This window comes from Pinus tabuliformis, chromosome 3_2 (assembly GCF_031772625.1).
Source record: "Pinus tabuliformis cultivar Carrire ecotype Pingquan chromosome 3_2, CPIR1, whole genome shotgun sequence".
NCBI classification, from domain to species: Eukaryota; Viridiplantae; Streptophyta; class Pinopsida; order Pinales; family Pinaceae; genus Pinus; species Pinus tabuliformis.
This window is the reverse complement of record NC_142302.1, coordinates 947693032-947716168: the sequence shown is the minus strand read 5'-3', so window position 1 is coordinate 947716168 and position 23137 is coordinate 947693032. Positions and strand designations below refer to the sequence as shown.

Genomic DNA, 23137 nt, shown 5'->3' with positions numbered 1-23137 from the left:
CTATTTCAACCACATGTTGTGGATTGCCTTTATCAGATTCTGATGTGTTTGATATGTGTTGACGTTTATTTCTGCCCATATCCATAGTATTTGATATACTTGCCAGTGTTGTGTCTATATGTTCCTGTGGATTTGTGTCTTCTGCTGTTGGTTCTTTGTTCATCTGGCTGGTTTCATTGGGGTTGGCAAAATCCATCTCTTCTTCCTCCTTGTCATCCGAGGGAGGTGGAGGAAATTGCCATCCCTTTGCTTGTTTTTCCGTTTTTTTTTTGCAATTGTCTTTTTTGACTGCTGGACACGAGCTTTGTAGGTGTCCTGTTTGTCGGCAAATTCGGCATCTGAATGCCGTATTTTCATAATCTAGGACCTGTGTCCAGCTCCTCTGTCTATGCTTCAGCTGAATTTGGTCTGGCAGGCCTTTGCTGAGGTCTACTTCCACACATATTCGTGCAAAAGTATATATTCTTTCCTCCACTCGCTGGGTGTCCATTTTAATGTAGCGTCCAATAGTATTTCCAATTCCAGCTAGTACTTGATGATTCCAGAGATGTATTGGGAGATTGTGTAGCCGCACCCAAACTGGCATCTTGGAGACGACCATTGTGTTTGCATCAAAATCTGGGAACCATGGTGTGATGAAGAGTCCAGTGGATCCCCAGAACCAAGGTCCTTCCTGTATTACTATGTCTCTGTCTATTGCTGATAGAAATTTCAATATGAAAAAACCTTTGGAGCAGAGATGTATTTCGCATTGTGTGGTCCAGTTCGTGAAGATCCAAAGAAATAGATCAACTGGTTTGGGCCAAAAACAGTTAAATCTACATATTATTGCTTGCCTTTCATATATAGTGCATTGCTCATCTATTTCTGGTGTATCTATGTTGTATTCTGGGGTGTGATTTAGCTGTTCCACAATGTATGGCCTAGCGTCCATACCTGTTTGTTTCGGTGCTACTGCTTCTGTGTTTTTCCCTTGTAGGACGTTTTTGAAGGAAATGCTGCCTGGTTTTTTCCCTATTAAACCAATACCACTTCCTTCAGCCCTATCAGGAATCCTGTTATTGACGGTTGCTCCCCCTCTTACCCTCAAATTGAGGATGATTATTGACAGTGGTGCAATTTTGTATTCCCAAAGGTATTTTGTGTCTTGTAGCACTCTGCCCCCATGTATCAGGTTTTGTGTTTTGATGGGGTATCCCAACTGTTGCATTATAATTTTCTGCATTTGCTCGACATAATCTGTCTCTTTTACCCAAATTATTTTCGATTTACCTTCCGGGGTTTTTACAAAAACTTGGAAACTGTGAGCTCTTACCAGGGTTTCAGATCTTGTTTTCTGCATATCTAACCCTGAGATTCTGCTCTGCGTCTTTTGCTCACTTCGAAACAACTTATCCAGTGAGTGGGCTTCCAGATCTGACCAGAAAAGGGGTCGATCTGCAATACAAATGTCTAGATCGAAGAGCCCAGGACTCGATCTGTGCACAATGCTGCAGATCGATGAATATGATGCCCAATCTGGGCTCAATGGCGGTTGCTCAGACATATGGAAATCAAGATCTGCATAATAGTACAAATCGGAGTTCTGATATGCAAAGAGCTTAAATATTTCTTCATACCTTTGGCGGTGTCGGCGATTTACTGTCCTGAGAGCTCCATTGTTGCTCAAGACAACACCCTCACAAAGTATGATCTCAGATGCAGTTGCTGCCACAGAGCAGACTGTCAAAGGCTCGATCCGTCTGCATTTCAAAAGCATAGCCAACCCTTTTAAGTCGATCGGGGGTTTATCAGCTGTATTCGCCACCTGAGGAAACACAGTATGCAACAGATCCGGCCGGATTCGCACCTCCGTTCTTCTTATAAACCCTGTCTGCAGCAAATAACATGATACCCTTACTCTCGGCCGCGCAAAGATGATCAATGCGAGTCGAGCGGATTCAGGCTTCTTGCTTATGGAGTCTCCGGAGGTTTGACAAATGCGGGTAAAGCTGAGAGCCATTGCCTTCGCAGGGCTCCTATAAGTTAGACTATGTGATATATATATATATATATATATATATATATATATATATATATATAATCTTCAAAAGTTTAATTCTTAACTCATCGAACACATCATATGTCATTTTATCTTTGTTAAAAAGAGACCATTTTGAATCAATAATTTTTTCCTATAATAATCTTAATCATATTTAAATACTCCATATTCACAATAGCCACATTATATTTATTGATGTCCATATAAATTTTGGAAAGTATTTAACCATTACCTAAATATTTTTGTTTCATCTTTGTTAAAAAGAAACCCATTTGGAATCCATAATTTTTTCCCATAATAATCTTAATCATATTCAAATACTCCAGACTCACAATAGCAACATTATATTTAGTGACGTCCATATAAAATTTGGAAAGTATTTAACCTTTACCTAAATATTTTTTAATTGATGCACACAATTTTATCTATATATTTAATACCTTTATAATTTCTTTTTTTAATAAATAGACACCTTTTAGGCAAATTGAATATATTATAGAATTAGTAATTCAAAGTATATCTTAAAAGAATATTTTATTATCAACTAATTTATACACCAAAAAACTTAATTAATAATATCTATATATATAACTTGGAAGATAATCCTTCCATTCTCAGTTTAAAATTGGTTGCAGATTTGTAGGTGGATGTTGAGAGAATATCTCAACCTCCCTATTCATCTTTGGAATTGGTTGGATCTCACAAGCACCATAAATATGTGATGTATGCGTGTGATTTGTAGTGTGTAGTAGAATTGTTCCGTTGTGTGTGCATACCTCTGTTTTTCTACTTGGTATCAGAGCCAATTAATGAACAATGTTGCATAATTTGAATTAATGGTTCTTGGTGCTCAGAAACCCTTGAACACATCACTAGTTTAATTGTGTTTATATTGTTATGGTTTGTTGTTCTTGGTGCTCGGAAACCCCTGAACAATGGCTACAGGTTACAGTATGAGATCCATGGTTGTGAAACAGGTCAAGTCGTTAGATCAACTTTTGAACACATTTAGTATTCAGACCGTCTACCTAGCATTTAATGGATAGACGAAAGAGAAATATCTGATAGATGGTGATTGGTCGATATGATGGTTCATTACTTTTTAGTGCTTATCACGGAAGCCCCGACGAGCTGAGTTGTCAATATTATTGATCTTGCAAAGTTCATCATTGATGGTTAGAAGTGGGTGTAATTTAAATGAGTTGAAAGGTAAGCTTGAAGATGTGGAGAAAGAAAGAGCGAAGTCCATAAGACTGTAGAGTGGGTAGAGTTTTTGATGAAGACCAGTCAAACAAAGATCAATTTTATTGTTATAATATGTATTGTAATTGTGCATGTAAGAATTAAGGGAGAGACTTGGAAGATAATACTTCCATTCTCAGTTTAGAATTGGTTGCAGATTTGTAGGTGGATGTTGAGAGAATATCTCAACCTCCCTATTCATATTTGGAATTGGTTGGATCTCACAAGCACCATAAATATGTGATGCATCTCTGTGATTTGTAGTATGTACTAGAATTGTTCCGTTGTGTGTGCGTACCTCTGTTTTTCTACTATATATATAAAGTAAATACCTTTTAGGGAAGTTGTACATACTTATCAACTAGTACAACCACATTAAAAATATTAATGTGGTTGATATAGCCTAAGACTTCATAGATATAACCAAAAAACTATTGCAACAAGAAGAATGTATTACTAATGCACACATTCACCTAAATAAGCATTTATAAAAAGGTTATGGGTCAACCTTAACTTAAGCAAAAAAGGAATTACACATATTATTGTAAAATGGACCATTTTACTAAATAAATTTGATATATATAAATGAATGTTATAAATAATTATGTGGACCTTATCACAAGGGAACTTATTAGAATTGGAATAATATCAAATCCCTAGGAAATTGGTGGGTGGCAAGCCACTTGGCATGAATCTAATTTTTTAAGTAATGAACCATTTTGCTAAATAAAATTTACTTATATATAAATGAATGTCCATAGGAGGAAAACAACACGATCAACATGGATGAAAATGGGTGAAGACTAAAATTTGATTATTATGTGCCAAACTGCGCAACAGTCAAATCCTACCCAGGTCTACCTAAGTTTAGTTTGTTCGACCTGTAGAGGTTACCCTTGGAGGAGGGGGCTTGGGTTAGGGCATATTGCGGAAGGTAGAGACATAATTTGTCTCACAGAAACTCATGAACATGATGGTTGCAAAACTCCTATGTTTGACGGTTAATTGAAGTTAGCAATTTGGAACAAGTTAATAGAAAATGGAAAAGGGTAAGGGGGATACTAGTTTTAGTGAAAGAAAAAGAAGGTCGTCACATTCAGTTAATTAAAGAAAATGAAAATAAACAATATTTATGGTTCAAAATATCAGAGAATGAGAATCACATAAGAATTGCAACATGTTATTTTTCCCCTCAAGTCTAAAAAACTTACAAAAATAAGGGGCTAGACATCAGGGATCCGTATGCAACTTTAAAGCAAGATATTATTGTGTACTCTCAACAGGGAGAAGTTATTTTAGTGGGATATTTCAATTCTAGAACAACAAATCATCAAGCTAGTATTCTTTGTTTCAAAGAGGATCACAATCCTATTTGGCTCACTGAAGAGGAGAATCTCCAATGGGTGAGGTGTTCAGAAGATGACAAATTTAGCAATAATTTTGGAGAGGAGTTGCTTACACTATGTTGGGCTTTCAACTTAATTATTTGCAATGGTCTAGATAGATGGAAAAGGTCTGGGAACCTCATTTGCAACACATACAATGGAGCAAGTGTCGGTGACTATGTGATGTGTTCACAAAGCTTGATAAAAAAGATAGATGAAGTTAAGAATAGAGAGAATATTTGAAACTTAAAATCATAGCATAACCCAATTTATATAAAGTTATCATGGTTAGAAGAAATGAAGCATAGGAGGAAAACCCAATGTTCTTGGAAATCACTATCAAGGGGAAAAATTCTTCTAACACAAGAAAATTGTACTATCTTCAAGACAATGTTAGAGAGATTAATTCAGAAGGAGAAAACTAGTTTCAAAAGCTTCAAAAATCACGAGTTAACAAATATAATTCAAAGTGCACTTGAGAAGTGCAAAAGAGAAAAAAATAGGAAATCATAATCAAATTGTTCTCTTGTAAATGTTTGGCTTGATGAGGAATGTAAAATGGAAAGGAGAACCTTGAAAAAGGAAGGAAAGGAAAAGATGAATATAAATTTATATAAGCAGATACTAAAAAGAAAAAAAGATGAGTTCATGCAAACAAGGCAAGAAGAGGTAATATATCTAAGCAAGAATAATCCAAAGCTTTTCTAGTAGGAACTTCAACCAAGGAAGAAGCAAATCGAAAATAATATTACATCCAATCAATGGTTTGAATAAGCAAGGCAACACTATGAGAAAGAATCAAAGGTGGAGCCTCCCTCAGGATCAACACAACTACAAAGCTCTTCAAGTTATAGGAGTTGGAGATCGGAATTAAGAAGCTGAAAACATGAAAGGAAAAAGACTTGGTTTAACTTCAAGCAGAGTATCTAAAATGGGGAATGAACACTCTTGCATCGCACATCATGTAAATAGTCAACAACATCATTCAACAAGTAGTCCCAAGGGATTGGATAACTAGCCTAGCAATACCCCTTTTTAAAAGTGGAGCCACTAATAATCCTTCCAACTATAGAACCGTTATGATTAATCCTTTGTTTGTAAAGCTTTTCGACAGCATGGTAGAAAATAGGATAAGTAAGTGGGCAAAAGTAAAATAAAGAGGGAAAGAGGACAAGCGGGTTTTGGGCCGAAGCATTATACAGTGGATCATGGTATCACGTTGAGACACATTGTTGAAAAGGTTTAGGAGGACAAAGAAGAAGTATTATGCTTCTTTGTTGACTTCAAAAAGGCATTTGACACAGTCCCTAGAGATAAGTTGTGGCATAGAATGGAAGAACTTGAAATTCCTTTGCATTATAGAGCAATGTCCATAGACTTTATGAAGAGGTGAAAGTCAAAATTAAAAACTCAACAGGTTTTTCAGAAAGCTTTAGAAGTGACATTGGAGTCAAGCAAGCTTGCCCTTTATCCTCTACTCTTTTTGGTTTATATATTGATAAACTAGAAGAGTGGGTAAATCTACAAGGTGGAGATGGTGTTCAATTGGGGGAGTTTGTGATAAAGCTTCTTTTATATTGCTGATGATGTTGTATTGATTTCTAAATCAGTCCATGGATTGCAAATGCACCTATATGCCCTTGAGAATTTTATAGAGCAGTGCGGATGCAAGTCAACACAGGCAAGACCAAAATAATGATTTTCTCTAATAAAAGGAAGCAAAGCCAACATACCATCTTCTTTGAAGGCAACATTCTTGAAGAAGTAAATGAGTACAAGTACCTCGAGATTGATTTCAGCAACAAACTTAATTAGGAGGACTGCAAAAAGAAGAGAATTTTAGGAGGGTGGAAAGCATTATATACTCTTCAAAACAGATGTAGAGAGGCCAAGTACGATTAAAGTGATTTTTGGACTCCTAGTTTGCCCAGTGATGCTATATGGGTGTGAATTGTGGCTAGAAACACCCCCGTCTCAAAATGGAAACAAATTGAGAAAATCCAAAAACTCTTGATCATGAGAAAGTTCAAAATAAAAAGTTCGGTACCTTATGAGATAGTGCTGAGTGAAACATGAGCAACTCCCATCAAAGCAATTGTTATGGTGCGCCTCATAAGATATCTCAAAAGAATTGAGCAAATGGGAGTAGCTAGATGGCCTAACATTATCTTCAATGAAGGCATGAGGGAAAGAAAGAAAACATGGATGAAACAAAAATACACATGGATGCAAAAATGGAATATCTACCTCGATGTCTATCCCACAAATAGCAAGGAGCTAAATGATTTTGTTGTGGAGAAGTTTCGTAAATAGATATGGGGAAAAGAGTTGGGTAGAAAGACAAAGTACCCTGAGGAATTCAACCCTATGTGCGATCTACAACAAAAAGAGTTCATTGGAGCTAGCATTCCGTGGATGGAAACAGTTCTTATTGCTTAATTAAGAACCAACTCGCATCAACTTCAGTGTGAAACATGACAGTGGAAAAGGCCTAAAGAAGCTTGGGAGGAATGGATGTGTACGTTTTGCACGTCTGGGGTAGTTGAATCAGAAAAACATTTCATTTTGGAAAGTGATGCATTCAAAGACGTCAGAGAAAGTTATGGGAATATGTTAGCATCGATTTATTGGCATTGTCTTTTCAGCAAGGGGATTGTTGGAAATGATTGAATTGCAAAAGGCGGAAAATAGGGAACTAATGGTCCCATAGACTATTGTTGGAAATGATTGAGTTTTAAAAGGTGAAAAATAGGGAACTAATGGTCCCATAGACTATTTTTAGTCTCGTGGACTTTAATATATCATTTCATTTCATTTTTAAATAATAATGAGGAACTTATCATGGAGGAACTTATTAGAATTGGAATAATCTCAAATCCCCAGGAAATTGGTTGACACTAATATAATTTTTTAAATTCATTAAAAGCCAACACAACCTAACAAACTCTATAATACACTCTAGCCATTAAAACTAAGCATATGCTAAGCATATTCCCTTGAGAATCAATCTAAAACTTCAATTATAAAGAAAAAGAAGTTAACAAACCCTCATCCACCTTAAATTAAAATACCTTCAACAATAAATATAAATATAAATATATTATAGAATTAATAATTCAAAATATGTCTAAAAACATATTTTATTATCAATTAAATTAAACACACTAAAAAAACTTAATTAATTATATTAAAAAATATATACAACTTGCACACCTTTATATATATATATATATAATAAAATTAGTGATTCAAAATACATTTTAGAAATATCAACTAATTTACATACACCAATAAACTTAATTAATAATATTGAATCATCATATGAATTCTATTCACATAAATTATTATTTTATTTGGATATATAATTATTATTTTTTTTTTATTATTATTTTTTTCCAAAGAAAAAAACGAACTTTTTATAAACAGAATAAAAAGTTACATATCATATGCCGAAGCATTCCTTTTGCTGTATGATTGAGCATCATAAAGCTCTGCAAGAAAGGCTATTCTTCCTGCCTTCAACTAAGAGAGATAGGGCTTCCTGAGAAAACATGAGCCTCCTCTAATGAGGAAAATAGCTCCCGTCCTCAGAATCATCAAAAAAGAGCCAACAGTTTTCCATATGTTGTATATTCATGGTAAAAAACAGCAGCGAACATCTATTTCCTGGGTCTCCTCTTTCGAGGAAAAACAACCCAAACAGAAAATAGATGCACAAGTTATGCAGAAAACAAGAAACAGTTTTACAAAAAGGAATCCATTTCAGCTGTATACAAAAAGAAGCTGCTTTGACAGTCTGCTAAGTCTTCAGAGATATGTAGTCTATGCGTAAGGAGGCTGGTCCGAGACATGGATTTCTCCATTGTTTTCCTCCACTATTCTCCAACTGCCCAAATCTTGTTGTAGACCTTCTTTAGAAAGCCTGTCTGCTGAATCGTTGCGCTCCCTGTAGATGTGGCGAAGAGAGAAAACATTAAAAGACAACTTTAAATTCTGAATTTCTTCTAATAAAGGACACAAGATATAGTTTTGACATCTGCATTGTTCATTTGCCCATTTGATAACATTTAAAGAATCCCCAAAAATCTGAACTGTGAAGATATTCCTGTGGATAAGCCAACATAAGAGCAACTTTAGAGCAGATAATTCTGCGAAGTTATTTGAGCCGATGCCTAAGCCCACAAATGCTTTTAGCATTTGTCTTTCATTTAAATGGATGATCAATCCTGCTCTAGCTTTGTTATTTTGAGAAGCCCCATCAAAATAAGCCCATGGGACTCCTTCCTTTATTTGTTCCTCTCTAACCTGCCTGGGTATCCTCTCTTCTTCTGAATTGTGAATGTTTGAGTAAATAGATGTACATTGTATGGCAATTGAATCAATAGAGGTTTCCTTATCCAGAAAGATGCATCTGTTCCTGGCAATCCAGATGCCCCAAGAAATGATTGGAGGCAAATTCCGCAATTTCCCATCTGAATATAAGCGCCACCATTTGTACCATACATCAGTGATGTTTTCCCCTTCCCAGGCTACCCGTTTTTGAATGAGCTTCTCAACCTCCACCCATACTTTTTTCACTACAGGACAATCTATAAATAGATGTCTTATAGTTTCAGAGTCATTTTTGCAAAGAGAACATCTCCCTGGCCCTGACTTATACCTGGATTGGAGGATGTCCCATGTAGGGACTTTACCTTTTAGAATACACCAGAAGAAGAGTCTGGCTTTTGCAGGGCATTTTAACTTCCATAATGACTTTTCCCACCATTCCGGATCTCCCCAACCTTTCTTTGACATGAGGAACTTGTACCCAAATTTTGGAGAATAGGATCCAGAATCAGCATGGGCCCACACCAGGTGATCCGGTCTGTCTTTAAGCCTTACATTTGATCTGGAGAGTTCTTGGATGTAGACCTTCCACTCGTTCCACCAATGGGGCCGGAGATCCAATTCCTCTCCTGATTTCCATGCTTGTCCCCAGATGGTTGAATGACCAATTTTCTCTACCTGATTAAGGAATAGAATTCCTTTGGATTCTAGGTGCCTGATAAGGCTTGGGGGAAGAGCAAAATTCCCATTGCACCCCACCCAGGGATCCCTTCCTATTCGAATATTTTCCCCATTTCCAATCTGCCACGACAAACCTTGCTCAATAATCTTGAAGGCCTCTATAGTAGCCTTCCAGACCACCGACACATTCCCTCCTTTCTTATTGGGGTTCCTTATCCAATCTTCTAGAGGGGTAGGGTCAATGTATTTCCGCTTTACCACTTTCGTCCAGAGATTTTCCATTTTAATGATTCTCCACCCTGATTTAGCTGCCAGGGAGGTTCCGAAAGTAGTGAGGTCTTTAATTCCCCACCCTCCCCATTCTTTCGGTCTTGCCACTTTCTCCCAGGCGACCCAAGGGAGCACTGAATCCTCCTTTGATCCAGCCCAGAGAAATCTGCTACAAATTCTTCTAATCCTTTCCAATATTCCTTTAGGGACCCAAGTCAGCGCAACCCAGTAAACTGGAATTGCTAAGAGGACTGATTTGATTAAAGTTAGCCTTCCTGCTCTGGAGAGCCACTTAAAACTCCAATGAGAAATTCTGGCTTCAATCTTAGCTAGCAGCCAATTCCAATCCTGTTTCCTATAATTATTTGGCTTCAGCCAAAACCCTAGATATTTGAAAGGATCTTCGAGTTTATAAACATCAAAAGGTAGAAATGAGGTAATTTGGCTTTTCTCCTGCCTGTTAAAACCTTCCAGAATTAGCTGAGATTTCCTATAATTCACTTGCATCCCTGTAGCTTTCATGAAAAGCTCAAGAATCTTCTTAAGCTCCTTGATTTCTGACAAATTCCCATTAATGAAAAGTAAGATGTCATCGACAAAGAGAAGGTGCGAGATGAACAAGTTGACTGCTACCTCTAGGCCTTTTACAGTTCCTTCCCTTTTGGCTTTTAGAATTAATTGACTCAATCCTTCTGCAACCAGAAGGAAGAGCAAAGGAGACAAAGGGCATCCTTGTCTTAACCCTCTTTTCCCTTTGAAGAAAGGAGAGGTTGCTCCATTAATAAGGACCGCAAAACTGACACTGGTGATACACCCCATGATCCAGTTGATAAAGTCAACTTTGAAGCCCAGATGTGTTAATAACATCCAGATATAGGTCTGGCTGATTCTGTCATAGGATTTTGACAGATCAATTTTCACCACTGCTCCTTTTCTTTTCATCTGCTTAACACTGTGAATTGTCTCTTGAGCCACCCCAATGGCTTCATGAATCTGGCGCCCATCCAAAAATCCAAACTGTTCATTTGAAATGCATCTTGACAGAATCGGCTTTAGACGGACAACAATCACTTTTGCTATGATTTTATAAATGCTATTGCAAAGGGATATAGGCCTGAAGTCTTCAAATGATCCAGGATCTTCTTTTTTAGGAATAAGAGCTATAAAGGTTGAGTTGAAGGGAGAATAGACCATACCTTTCCTCCTGGATTCCTCAACCACCTCTGTTAATTCTGAACCAATCAAATCGAAGAAGTGCTGGAAGAGTTCTATAGTCCACCCATCCGGGCCAGGGCTTTTGTCTTTGGCCATAGATTTTATAATGCTTTCCACTTCCTCCTTTGTGACCTCTCCCATCAAACTCTCGACTTCTTCCTCCTCCACATACCGTGGGAAACATTGGGCTGTTCTGATAACCTCTGCTAATGTTGTCTCCCCTTGATCAGAGAATAACTTTTGGAAATGGTTTCTCCCCATGCATGAGAGAGATTCAAAGGTATTGGCCTCTCTACCTTCTTCATCCTTTAGCTTCCAGATGGTATTCGTTATCTTCCTCCCTTTTGCATAATTGTGAAATTTTTTTGTGTTTTCATCTCCAGCCTTCAGCCAAATCGCCCTACTTTTCAACCTCCATTCCTCTTCTCTGTCCAGAAGGATTTGACTTCTATGTTTTTCTAACAGCAAGATCCTATCCTTCGACTCTTGAGATTCATAGCCATCCGATTCAGGGTTTTCCAATTCCCCAAGTTCCAAGTTGATTTTGGTTAAATCCTCATTCTGTTTCTGCTTCCTCTTCTTTGCCCATTCCACTGTGGCCTTCTTCAATCTTTTCAAATTTTCCATGAAGAGGAAACTCTTATCCTCCATGGAGTTCCTACACGGAGTTCTCCAAGTTTCTCTAAAAAGCTTATTGAAGGATTCCTCCTGTAGCCAGGATGCGTTGAATTTGAAGATGGATGCCGACTTAAGGGGAGGCTTGGATAGCTCAAGAAGGACTGGAAAATGATCCGAGTTACCACCCTCTCCCACCCATTGCCGGAAAACCGGAATTCTGGAAGCTAGATCTTCACAGAGGAGAAACCGATCCAATCTTTTTGCAATTCTAGCTTCACCTATTCTACGGTTCCTCCAGGTAGGTTTTAATTTTAAAAGGGTTACATCTATCAGATTATGCGAGGAAAGGGCATTCATGAAGAAATCTGATAGCGGGTCTTCTCTGGCTGAAGGTCCCAAGTCTCGGCATTCCCAATAGAGAAATTTAGATCTCCTCCTATCACAAGATTTTGGCTTCTCATCACTGATTTAGATAGGAGGTCATTCCAAAAGGAGACTCTCTCCTGGCATGGCCCATAAATATTTAAAATCATCAGAGGGAAGCCGAAATCAGGGGACATAGCTTCCATCCCCAACACATGATCCATCCCCCACAGGTTTACTAATTTCAGTCTTCCTTCCCTGAAGCCTATAGCCAGGCCTCCTGAGTGACCAATGGAATCCAAGGCTTGAAAATGCCAACCCGGGAGAATAGAACAAAGAGCTGACGAAACTTCCGAGCTCATGCCTAAAGTCTCTTGCAACATGAGTACATCTGGGTTACAACGCTGAACCATCTCCTTTAGAGCCAGTTTTTTGGGTTTACTGGCTAAACCCCTACAGTTCCAGGAAAGAAAGATCATTTTGTCACCCCCTCACAGGGTTTCACTGCTCTAAGCACCCCAGGAATCGACAGTTGTTTACCATCCGCCACGTCAAATTTTGCTTTCACATGTGCCTTAGACAGGTAAGACTTCCTACCTCGTGATTTCCTCAAAGAGGTCTGGGATAGATCCATTCCTAAACCTCCGATCAACTCTTCTGAAACATATTTTTTATCGAGGGACCAAAGATTATAATGACATGCAGGTTTTGTAGAGGATTTTTTCACTTCACAGATTTCATTTGGAACCTCTTCACAGTTCAGGTTTATTTTGGGGATAGATGAAATGATGCTATCAACATGAGCATGTCCAGCAGATGAATGACTATGAGAATTAGAATTCAGGCATGCATCTTTAACTTCACAAGGAGGAGGCAGAGAAGAAAAACAAGAGTCCAGATGCATACCCTTCATGTCTTCAAGGAGGGTTGCTGCCGATTCTTTAGTGAGATCCGGGGCATCAATCCCAGTTCCGATAGCTGTTCCTGCTGCAATCTCCAGGCATGGGATCTTCTGTTGAGCCTGCTTCGAAGACTTCTCCTCCTTATTCCTATCCACCTCCATGGCATCCTCCTCTTGAGCCGCAAAATGCCTAAAATCTTTATCCTTCTCTGCTGTTAACACCTCCACCTCGACTCTCTTCTGTTTCCTTCTGCGATGAAAACCCAATGGGCAGTCCCTTGCTAGATGGCCATACACATGGCATCTGTGACATCTGAAGGGCAAATGTTTGTAGTCTAATGGCTGGTAAAAAATAAGGTCTTTGTATTAGATTTTGATATTTTCCGCAAGGCTTTCTCTAGACTGACCAAGATCCGTGCCATGGCCTTATTCTTAGTTTCAATGAAAGACATATCCATTTCTAGATAAGTGCCGAGCATATTACCTATAGACCTGAAAACAGAGTCCACCCATAGGAAAGGAGGCAGACCAGGAATGCGTACCCAAACCGGGAATGTTTCAACCTTTTCTCGCTGCGCGTCAAACAATGGAGTCCATCGTCTGAAGAGAACAAGATGGTTACCGAAAGCCTAATTTTTCCCCATAACCCAGTCCGCCATTTCCTTCTTCTCAAATTGCACCATAAACCACCCTTTTGCCAGAACTGATACCTTGAAAGTTTTGTCTAGGGCCGCTTGCCATTGATGATTTGCCCAATTTTGGATGAATTGGGCTGAATATTTCTTACCCCTCGCTCGCCCTACCAAAGTACATTCGGCCACCCCAATTGCTTCCTCTATTTGAACATCCATCCCCAACACTAGATTTGCTTCAAACTCCTTTTTCTTGATAAATTTCTGTTTCTTCCTTTTCTCCCCGTTCTGCCTCTTACTTGAGACCTCCTCCCTACCTTGTGTGACAGCAGCACCATTTGCCGCTTCTTCTTGCTACGCAAGATCGTTCTTATCGGCTGGCGGATTTCCTGAGGGGATCTATGTACTAGTGATGTCCGCTATAACCCTATTTCTAGCTCCTCTGTCAACACCTTCTGCTAAAATCACCTCCGCTGATTGCTTATCAGATTCGGATACGGGACCTTTCTCTCTTAGATCTGATCCCTCTCCAGATCCCGCACCCACCGACCCAAAAATCACACTAGGGTTTACCAAACCTCTTGCAAGAGTGGATCTGGTTACGGCCGGCGATCTTCCTACCTCAACCGACCCTAGGTCAGTTTTGAGCCCACCTCCCGGGCTATGCCAAGTCCAGTTTTTTGATCCATAGCCGCATACCACATCTTCAAGTCCTTCAGAAAAAGAACGAGCATGAGGGAGGGATTTAGCATTACTTACTTGAAAAGAGCAAAGTTCATCCACCTGAGGGTAACCCTCCTTCTGTAGACTCGGCTCCTCGGATTTGAAATTGCCAAGAACCTCCTAATTGTTCAGCACAACCAGCCCCAAGCTTTCTTCCAACAATCCGATCGAATTCCTGTTCCTCCACGGCTCTTCCAGGTCAGGTTTCGGTTTCGAGGTCACATGGTGGCCATTTGTCCCAAAAAACCGCTCAATATTCTGTGCAGTTAAATCCTTCCCCCATACCGACAGAATGTCTTCCGACTCGGGGTCGAGTTCAATGGCCTCGCTAGGGTTGACCATGTTTAATGCAGCAGGTTAAACGCTAAAACTGCCAAACGGACCGTTCCCGTCTTCAGTAACAGGGTAAATACCTCGAGTAAGCCAGAGAGAGCGACAACTATGGTGACCAGAAGACAAAGGCCTTAGGCACTTTCCTATTGCCGAAATCATGAAACCAACATATTCGTCCACGTTCCAAGGCGGTCCATCTGTGACTGGCCAGATGTCTCCATCTGGTGCCTCGATCTGCCACCTGTTCCTTCGTATCCTACCGCTGTCCTTCGCTGCTTCCATCTGCCTTCGTCACCGAACTAACCCTTTACTGAGATGCCCTAGGCCCTCAGCCCTGTTGGCCGCGGCCCCACTCCAACGCCTACGACCATAACCTAAGTCCTGCGGCCCCCCCGACGTGCCCCCATCGTACAAATTTTAGCTTAAGATAAATATTTGTCATATAAATTTTATTGAGATAAATTATTATTTTATTTTGTGTGTGAGGGATTAGATGGAATTGACCTAAATTATTATTTTATTTTGATATATAAATTTTATAAAGATAAATTATTATTTTATTGTGTGTGTGAGATATTAGTCAGTTTAGTGGAGATTCCCTTGATAAAATAAAATTGTTGACTTTAAATGACATTATTTTGATTCTAAATGTAAAATAATGAGAAATATAATTATAAAAAGATAAAAGATATGAAATGTGGCAGGTGGTTTGCTTTTTTTTTCCCCCTCGAGTTGTAATGATGGAACGATTTACTCCTGGTCAAAAACTCCGACGATCGTGAAAAGCCGGAAAAGCGGGAGAGGCGACATTTTGGAGTTCCGTCAATCTATAAAAAGGTAAACTGTGAACACATTAGACATTGCTTCGTTTCTACATCCTGTTCGTTTGGTTTGCATCAGTTCCGTTTCTCCAGCTTGTTCTCCGGCGCCTCTGAAACTACCCTTTATCTTGCTTTCAATGCTTCCCATCTCCAATTTCTATATTTATCTCTATTTTTTCAAAATGGTTGGCAATGGCATACCCAATGCTTGCATCCAAATGGAAATTCAACATTCTTCTCCTGCAACTACGACTGAATCTTCCTTCGCCTCTGCCTTCGCCTCGTCGTCCAATGCTACTGATCCCATGGTTTATGACGTGTTCATGAATCATCGAGGTCTGGACACAAAGGCCACCTTCGTAAGCCCTCTGTACCATCGTGCTCTTTCACATGGATTCAGAGCTTTTTTAGACGAGCAGGAGCTAGAAGCTGGATTTGATTCCCCTTCTCAAATAGTGGGTGCTATTCGAATTGCATCGGTCCATGTGGCCATCTTTTCCCTGAGATACACAGAATCAACATGGTGTTTAAACGAGCTCCTCCTCATGCGGGAATCGGGATTTCCCATTATACCTGTATTCTACAAGGTCAATCTTGCTGAGATGAGGTATGGTAAGGTGCTGCATGCGCTCGAGATGAAGATGACTTCCGACCCTAAAACTGGTATGGCTTGGCCACGATATGACTCTGCCATCATTCAAAATTGGAGAAACGCTCTCTCCATTGTTGCATATATAAGTGGGTTTGATCTAGAGGGCAAGTTTCATGGGTAAGACCTCCAACTTATTTCCAATGAATAACATATATAACATGTAAACATGTATGATGCTTTGCCTCTGGTTTCAGTTATTTGTATACATGTATGATTCTTTGCCTTGGCTATGGTTTCAATTATTTATATTTATGGTTTTTAATGAATAACTAGGGATGAGATTCCCATGTTAGATGAGGTAGTGGAATGTGTGCTGAAAAGGGTTAAAAAGACAAAGTGGCATGTGGCCAAATATCCCACTGGTTTAGATGAGAAATTCAAGGATTTCGAAAGAAAGGTATTGAAGCAGCCTCAACACAACGGAAAAGTCCAAGTCCTAGGGATAGTTGCCATTGGAGTATGCCTTCAAAACACAAGTATCATTTGATCAAGGTCGAGGCAGAGGAAGATCATATGCTAGAGGAAGAGGAAGAAGCCCACATAGAGGTGGAAGAAGCAGCCCTTCAAGCTCAAATGGAAGAGGCAGCAATCAAAATCCAAGTCAAGGCCCAAGCCAAAATCAAGCACAAGGTCAAAGGTATGATAAATCTCAAGTTCATTTTCATTACTGTAAGAAGTATGGTCATTATGCAAATGAATGTAGAAAGAAGCAATATGATATTAGTAACAAACCAAGTGTAAATTTCACAAGAGAAAATCAGAACCAGGATAGCATGTTTCTAGCATGTAATGTAGCACAAGAAAAACAGAGTGATATATGGTGTCTAGATTTAGGGTGTAGCAACCACATGTCAGGAAACATAGAAATGTTTTCTGATCTAGATGAAAGTGTGAAATTTGAAGTGACATTAGGGATTGATAGCAAAGTCTCTGTCATGGGAAAAGGAAGAGTTAATATCCTAACAAAGAAGGGGGAGAAGAAATACATCTCTGATGTTTACTTTGTCCCCGGTCTAAAACATAATCTCATGAGCGTTGGACAGCTCATGCAAAAAGGCTACAATGTCTTCTTCAAAAATGATGTGTGCACAATTTTGGATAGGCCTCCAAGCAAACAGTTGATTGCAAAGGTTCAGATGACAGACAATAGAATGTTTCCCCTGAAAATAATATTAGATTTGCAGAAAGAAGGTGCACAAGCACAACTATCTATGAACTCACAAGAAAATGGAAGAAAAGGGGCAACTGTCACACAAGTAAACTTTCAAGCAGAGGTAAAAGATGAAAACTGGTTATGGCACTTGAGATTTGGACATCTCAACTTTGGAGGTTTGAATTTGCTGCATAGGAAAGGCATGGTGAAGGGTTTACCACTCATAGAAAAACCAGACAACATATGTGAAGGATGTATCTTGGGCAAGCAACATAGAGAGACATTTCCAGCAGGAAAGTCAGTGAGGGCAAAGGCACCTTTGGAGATTGTCCACTCAGATTTATGTGGACCAATGCAGACACCATCAATTGGTGGTAGTCACTATGTACTGACCTTCATAGATGACTACACAAGGAAGACATGGGTCTTTCTCCTAAAACAAAAAAGTGAAGTGTTTGAGCGCTTTCGCCAATACAAGGCTCTTGTTGAAAAGCAAAGCAGACATTTCATCAAAGTCCTTAGGACAGACAGAGGTGGAGAATACATCTCAAATGACTTCCTTCGATTTTGCAAGGAACATGGAATTCATAAGCAATTTACAACAAGATATACACCACAACAAAATGGTGTGGCAGAAAGGAAGAATAGGACCATTATGGAGATGGCAAGGAGTATGTTGAAGGCAAAGCATTTTCCAAATGACTATTGGGTTGAAGCTGTCGCTTGTGTAGCATATATATTGAATAGATGTCCAACCAAAAGTGTCCAGAACATTGTTCCTGAAGAGGCATGGAGTGGAAGAAAGCATAGTGTCACTCACATGAGAGTTTTTGGATGTGTGGCTTATGCACATGTCCCGGATGAGTTGAGAAAGAAGTTGGACAACAAGGGGGAGAAATGCATATTTGTTGGATACAATGATGAATCCAAGGCATACAAACTCTACAATCCATTAACCAAGAAGGTCATAATTAGTAGAGATGTGTAGTTCATAGAAGAGGAAGCATGGGATGGAAGTTTAGAAAAGATAGTCAATGTCAAAGCATGCATACCACATGAGGAAAGAGAGGAATTAACAGTAGCAAGTAATTCTTCAACAGTGACTCCCTCTACTCCTATTCAAGCGCAGCAAAGCAGGCAGCAAGCAATGCCATCAACAAATAATAGGATAGTTCGTGCAACCAAGCAAGTGCTTCTCCAAGCACACCGCGAAGCGCGACACCAAGTGACATATCAAGTCCATCTCCAGCAAACACAAGAAGGCAAAAATTTAGAAATTTAAATGAAATTTATGAGCAAGATGAAGTTGATAGTGGCGCAGGTATGAATTCCTTATTTGCATTATTTTTCCATGTAGATGACCCAATCCACTTTGAAGATGCAGTCAAAGAAGAAAAATGGGTTGCGGTAATGGAGGAAGAAATAGAAACAATAGAAAGGAATGATACATGGGAGTTAGTGAGCCTTACGAAAGGAAAACATGTTATTGGGGTAAAGTGGGTCTACAAGACCAAAAGAAACATTGAGGGAAATATTGAAAGGCACAAAGCAAGGCTAGTTGTCAAAGGATACTGTTAGGATTCCAAGAAACTCTCCTAAGTTGTAGCTTGGAGATGCCTGGTAACATATAAATTCAACTTATTGTTGCAAATGGATGAATGGAAGGAATGATGCTTGTCCAATCCAGATAACCACTTCTACTTTGTTTAACTCCAGACATGTGTGAACACCCCCATACTACAAGGCTTTAGACCACCAACTACTCACAGTTTAAGATTGGGTGAATATGGAGAATACTGACCACACCAGCAGATGCACAAGACCATGTGATGGCCAGCTGCAACCAGTAAAGAAGTCTGCAAATCTAATCTACCAATGCATAGACAGGATGACAGCTCTCTGGTACCAGATGAAGAGAAACCTGAATAACTTATTCAATGATACATACAAGACTTTAGAGATAGGATGACAGCTACTCTAATGCTAAACATCAAGAGTTCAGGAATACAACATATCAGGCACAACTTGGAAGAGAAGATAAATGGAAAGTGAGCAATTAACAACAAAAGAAGCTTGTATTAGCTGAAAATGAAGACGAGATGCTGCAAGTGTCAAAATAGTTACAGTCTCCAGAAGTTGAACCTTACATCAAAACATCAACCATAAACCCTGATTACATCTTGTTTGTGGGTATATATAGAGCTTCATTACAAAGGCACTTGGCCATTCTAGGTATGGAGGGGTCATAATTGACCACCAACTGCATTTAACTGCCTAATGGAGCCTCTGAGTGCGTTTGCTTGCTTCAGTGGATGAATCTGATCTTTTCAGGTGCTCTGCTGTCCTCTCGGGTAGCTAAAGTGTTCGTAGCCATGAAGTCCATAACTGCTAAACGTAGTTATCTGCTCACGCTTTGTTCTTTTCCTCTTCAACCATACTGTCTGTTAAATGTGGTTGTTGAGGTGCACCTGTGACTGGTACCGGTGAGCCGATCGCCTTCGTCCTTCAGGTGCATGGAATGGTCAATGGACGTAGATTGTGTGGCGAATGGATGAGATGGATGAGGGAGAAAGGTCGGCCGTTGGATCGGAAGGATAGACGACGAAGATGGCTTGGCAGGGGATATCAAAAGAAGCAGGAGAGGAATGAGCGTGGGCCGTTGGATCTTAGGCAGATAGATCCAATAGTGATCGGGTGGCGAAGGCATGCGCAATGGTTATTGGGTGAGGACAGAGGATTAAGCGGTATCGATCACACCGCTTTTGGGCATTAGGCGGTAAAAGGGTGAGTTCGTGTGATTCCATTTGGCGCGTGACGCGTGGTGACGGAGGAGAGAGGAAAACCACTCTTCATCGCACATTAACGTTTCATCGCTTTGTGGGCGTGGGGAGAGCGATTGCCGTTGGATCTCTGGCAGAGATGATCGGACGGTGGGGGAAAAGGTCGTGCAAGTCGCTTTATCGGGAACGACAAGAGTCGTTGGATCGGGAGGGGCATAAATCAATGGCTATGATTTAAAGAGGGGTTTATGAGCGCGCGGGGCTGTACGGATAAGTTTGTATGGTAATTTTTAGGCCTTTTTACATATAGCGATATGTGATTGTGATCAGATCACATTGCAATATCGCATCGGAGGAAGCCAAAGGGGTGCAACCTTTATACACACATGGATATGACTTGCGATAGCAATTAAACCCAGACCCAATAAAGGAATTAATCATTCTTTAGGATCGATGAATGGAGAATGAGCGGGGCAAAGGGAAAAGGCAAGAATAATCATAATGAGCTCGTTTGAAGCATAACGGAACCAACCAAGATCACTTCTGATCCTCCAATATCAAAGATATGTAGCAGAGCCAACACTGGCTCCTTCTGGGGATGAGATCCTCCCATGAGATCTCAAGAACTATAGACCAATGCATTTCCTGTCAAAACCAGACGAGCAAATATCCTAGTGTTCCATTGGGCATGGAGTCTAATTAAGCTTACACTAAGACTAACAAAACAACATATTTACAACTTTAAGGCTTGAAGGCCTTAAAAAACATAAATTTTCAAAAATATCCCATTAACTGTGCCATCAAAAACTGTCTCTCCTTCCATGCTTTTCAGCATGAAAGTATTGTTCCCCTGGATTTGAGTGACGACAAAAGGTCCCGTCCATAGAGCATCAAACTTCCCATGGTTGCCTTTCTTCTCTTTCAATGCATCCCACTTAAGAACCAAGTCTTTAACCTGAAAATTGTCTGCCTTTGCCTTTCTATCAAAGGCTTCTTTGATTCTCTTTTGATTTGCTGCAGACTTCTCAACCAGCTGATCTCGGATTTGATGCACTTTTGCCAAATCACAAATCCTTTTTGCCATGTCCTCTTCCTCATTCTGCTCTTCTTGCAAGAACTTTGCCACAGGGAGGGTTAACTAAATTGGGAATACAACCTCAGTGCCATATACCAACTTGAATGGAGAATTCTCTGTGGATTTTGGTGGTCACTCTGTCAGCCCACAGTGCATACTTGAGCTTAGAATCCAAATTCCTTTTATTGTCTCCCAACAACTTTTTAATTATCCTTATCAGGCTTTTGTTGGAAGATTTTGCTAGACCATTGCCTTGAGGGTAATATGAGGTGGAATGAACTAGCTTAATGGCCATTGAGTCACACATGTCCACCAACTCTTTTGCCCTAAAGGCTGCTGCATTGTCTGTGACTAACTTATATGGACAACCAAACCTGGTGAAGATATTCTCTGTCAAGAACCTCATGACCACATGATGATCAGCCTTTCTGGTAGGGATGGACTCAATCCATTTATTGAAGTAATCAGTGGCTACTAAGATCCATTTTTGCTGGCCACTGGAATGTGGATTGATTTCCCCTATGAAATCTAAGCCCCACTGTTGAAAAGGGCCACTAGCACGTATTGGCTTTAAGGGCAAGGACTTCAATTGATGTTTCCCTTCAAATCTTTGGCACCTATCACAAGATTTAACAAATGAAAAGACATTAGAAAATAAGGTGGGCCAATAGTATCCAACTCTGAGGATCTTATGGGCTGTAGTTTTCCAATAATGATGCCCTCCACATATGCTGGAATGAAACTGCTGCATAACCTCCATGGATTGCTCTTTGTCCAGACACCTCAAAAGAATCCCAGAGGGATCCCTCCAGTAGAGCAGACTTTCATGAATGCAGTATTTGGCTGCCCTGAGCTTGATAGTTCTGGCTTGGCTTGAACTAAGGCCTGGAGGAACTTCTAGCTTCAACAAGAATTGAGCTATTGTAGAATACCATTCACAAGAAGCTATATTTTCTGCCAATGACTGATTTTGCCCTGGTTCAATTGTCTCTTCTTCTGTCTGACCATCCTCTGAATTCATGCTTATCAAATTCATGTCTAGCATTCTGCAATTTTCTTCAGCCATTAATCTAGCAAGGCCCTGACCTCTGACAAGCTTGGTGGGCTTCAATTCTATGTTGAATTCAATAAGCTTTGCAATCCATTTATCCCTTCTTCCATCAGCATCTGGCTACGTTAGGATATCTTTTACTGAAGCAGAGGGCACATATGCAATTACCTTGGAATGCAGAATGTAAATTCTGAAAGCTTTCAAAGATTTTATAAGAGCATATTCTTGTTTTTCAATGATATCATACCTCAGCTCAGCATCCCTTAAGGTTTTGTTGAAAAATGCCACTGGATGCTCTGAACCTTCCTCATCTGCTTGCAACAAAACTGCTGCAAGGGTGTCATCAGAGGCAAACGAAAATATATGGAACTCCTTGCTGTAATCTGGGCTGATCAAAGTAGGAGCTTCCATAATGGCTCTCTTGATGGATTCAAAAGATCTTCTTGCTGCATCAGTCCATTTGATTTTTGACCCCTTTTTCAACATGGAGGTAATGTGTTTTACAAGTTCTGCAAAATTTGGGATAAACCTCCTTACAAAATTTATCTTGCCCAGAAAGGACTGGATATCCTTCTTTGATCTTGGGACAGACAAGGTCTGTATTTCTCTTACTCTTTCTGGGTCAATTCTGACACCTGCAACAGAAACAACATGTCCTAACAACTTGCCTTCTTCTAAAGCAAACTGTGACTTTTTAGGATTGACTGAAATCCCAAACCTTCTGCACTTTAGAAACACTTTCTTCAAATGCTGCAAATGGTCTTGATGGTTGTTGGAGTACACTGTTATATCATCTAGGTAGATAAGGACAAACTTATCCTTCTCTCCTACAAATGCTATATCCATAGCTCTCTGAAAGGTGGCTCCAACAT

At 39.7% G+C, this 23137-nt stretch overlaps 1 protein-coding gene across 1 annotated transcript; it reads right to left on the bottom strand.

Moving 5' to 3' along the window:
• Nucleotides 1-8490: 8490 nt before the first annotated feature.
• Nucleotides 8491-11814, bottom strand: LOC149183768 (uncharacterized). The gene has a single exon (XM_089415074.1). It carries the CDS (start codon nt 11812-11814, stop codon nt 8491-8493), a length of 3324 nt encoding a protein of 1107 aa, XP_089271200.1.
• Between the last annotated feature and the right edge of the window lie 11323 nt (nt 11815-23137).

Bases quoted from the DNA above. Each gene is read 5' to 3' on its own strand.
- LOC149183768 (XM_089415074.1), bottom strand. From the start codon at position 11,814: ATGGAGGATAAGAGTTTCCTCTTCATGGAAAATTTGAAAAGATTGAAG.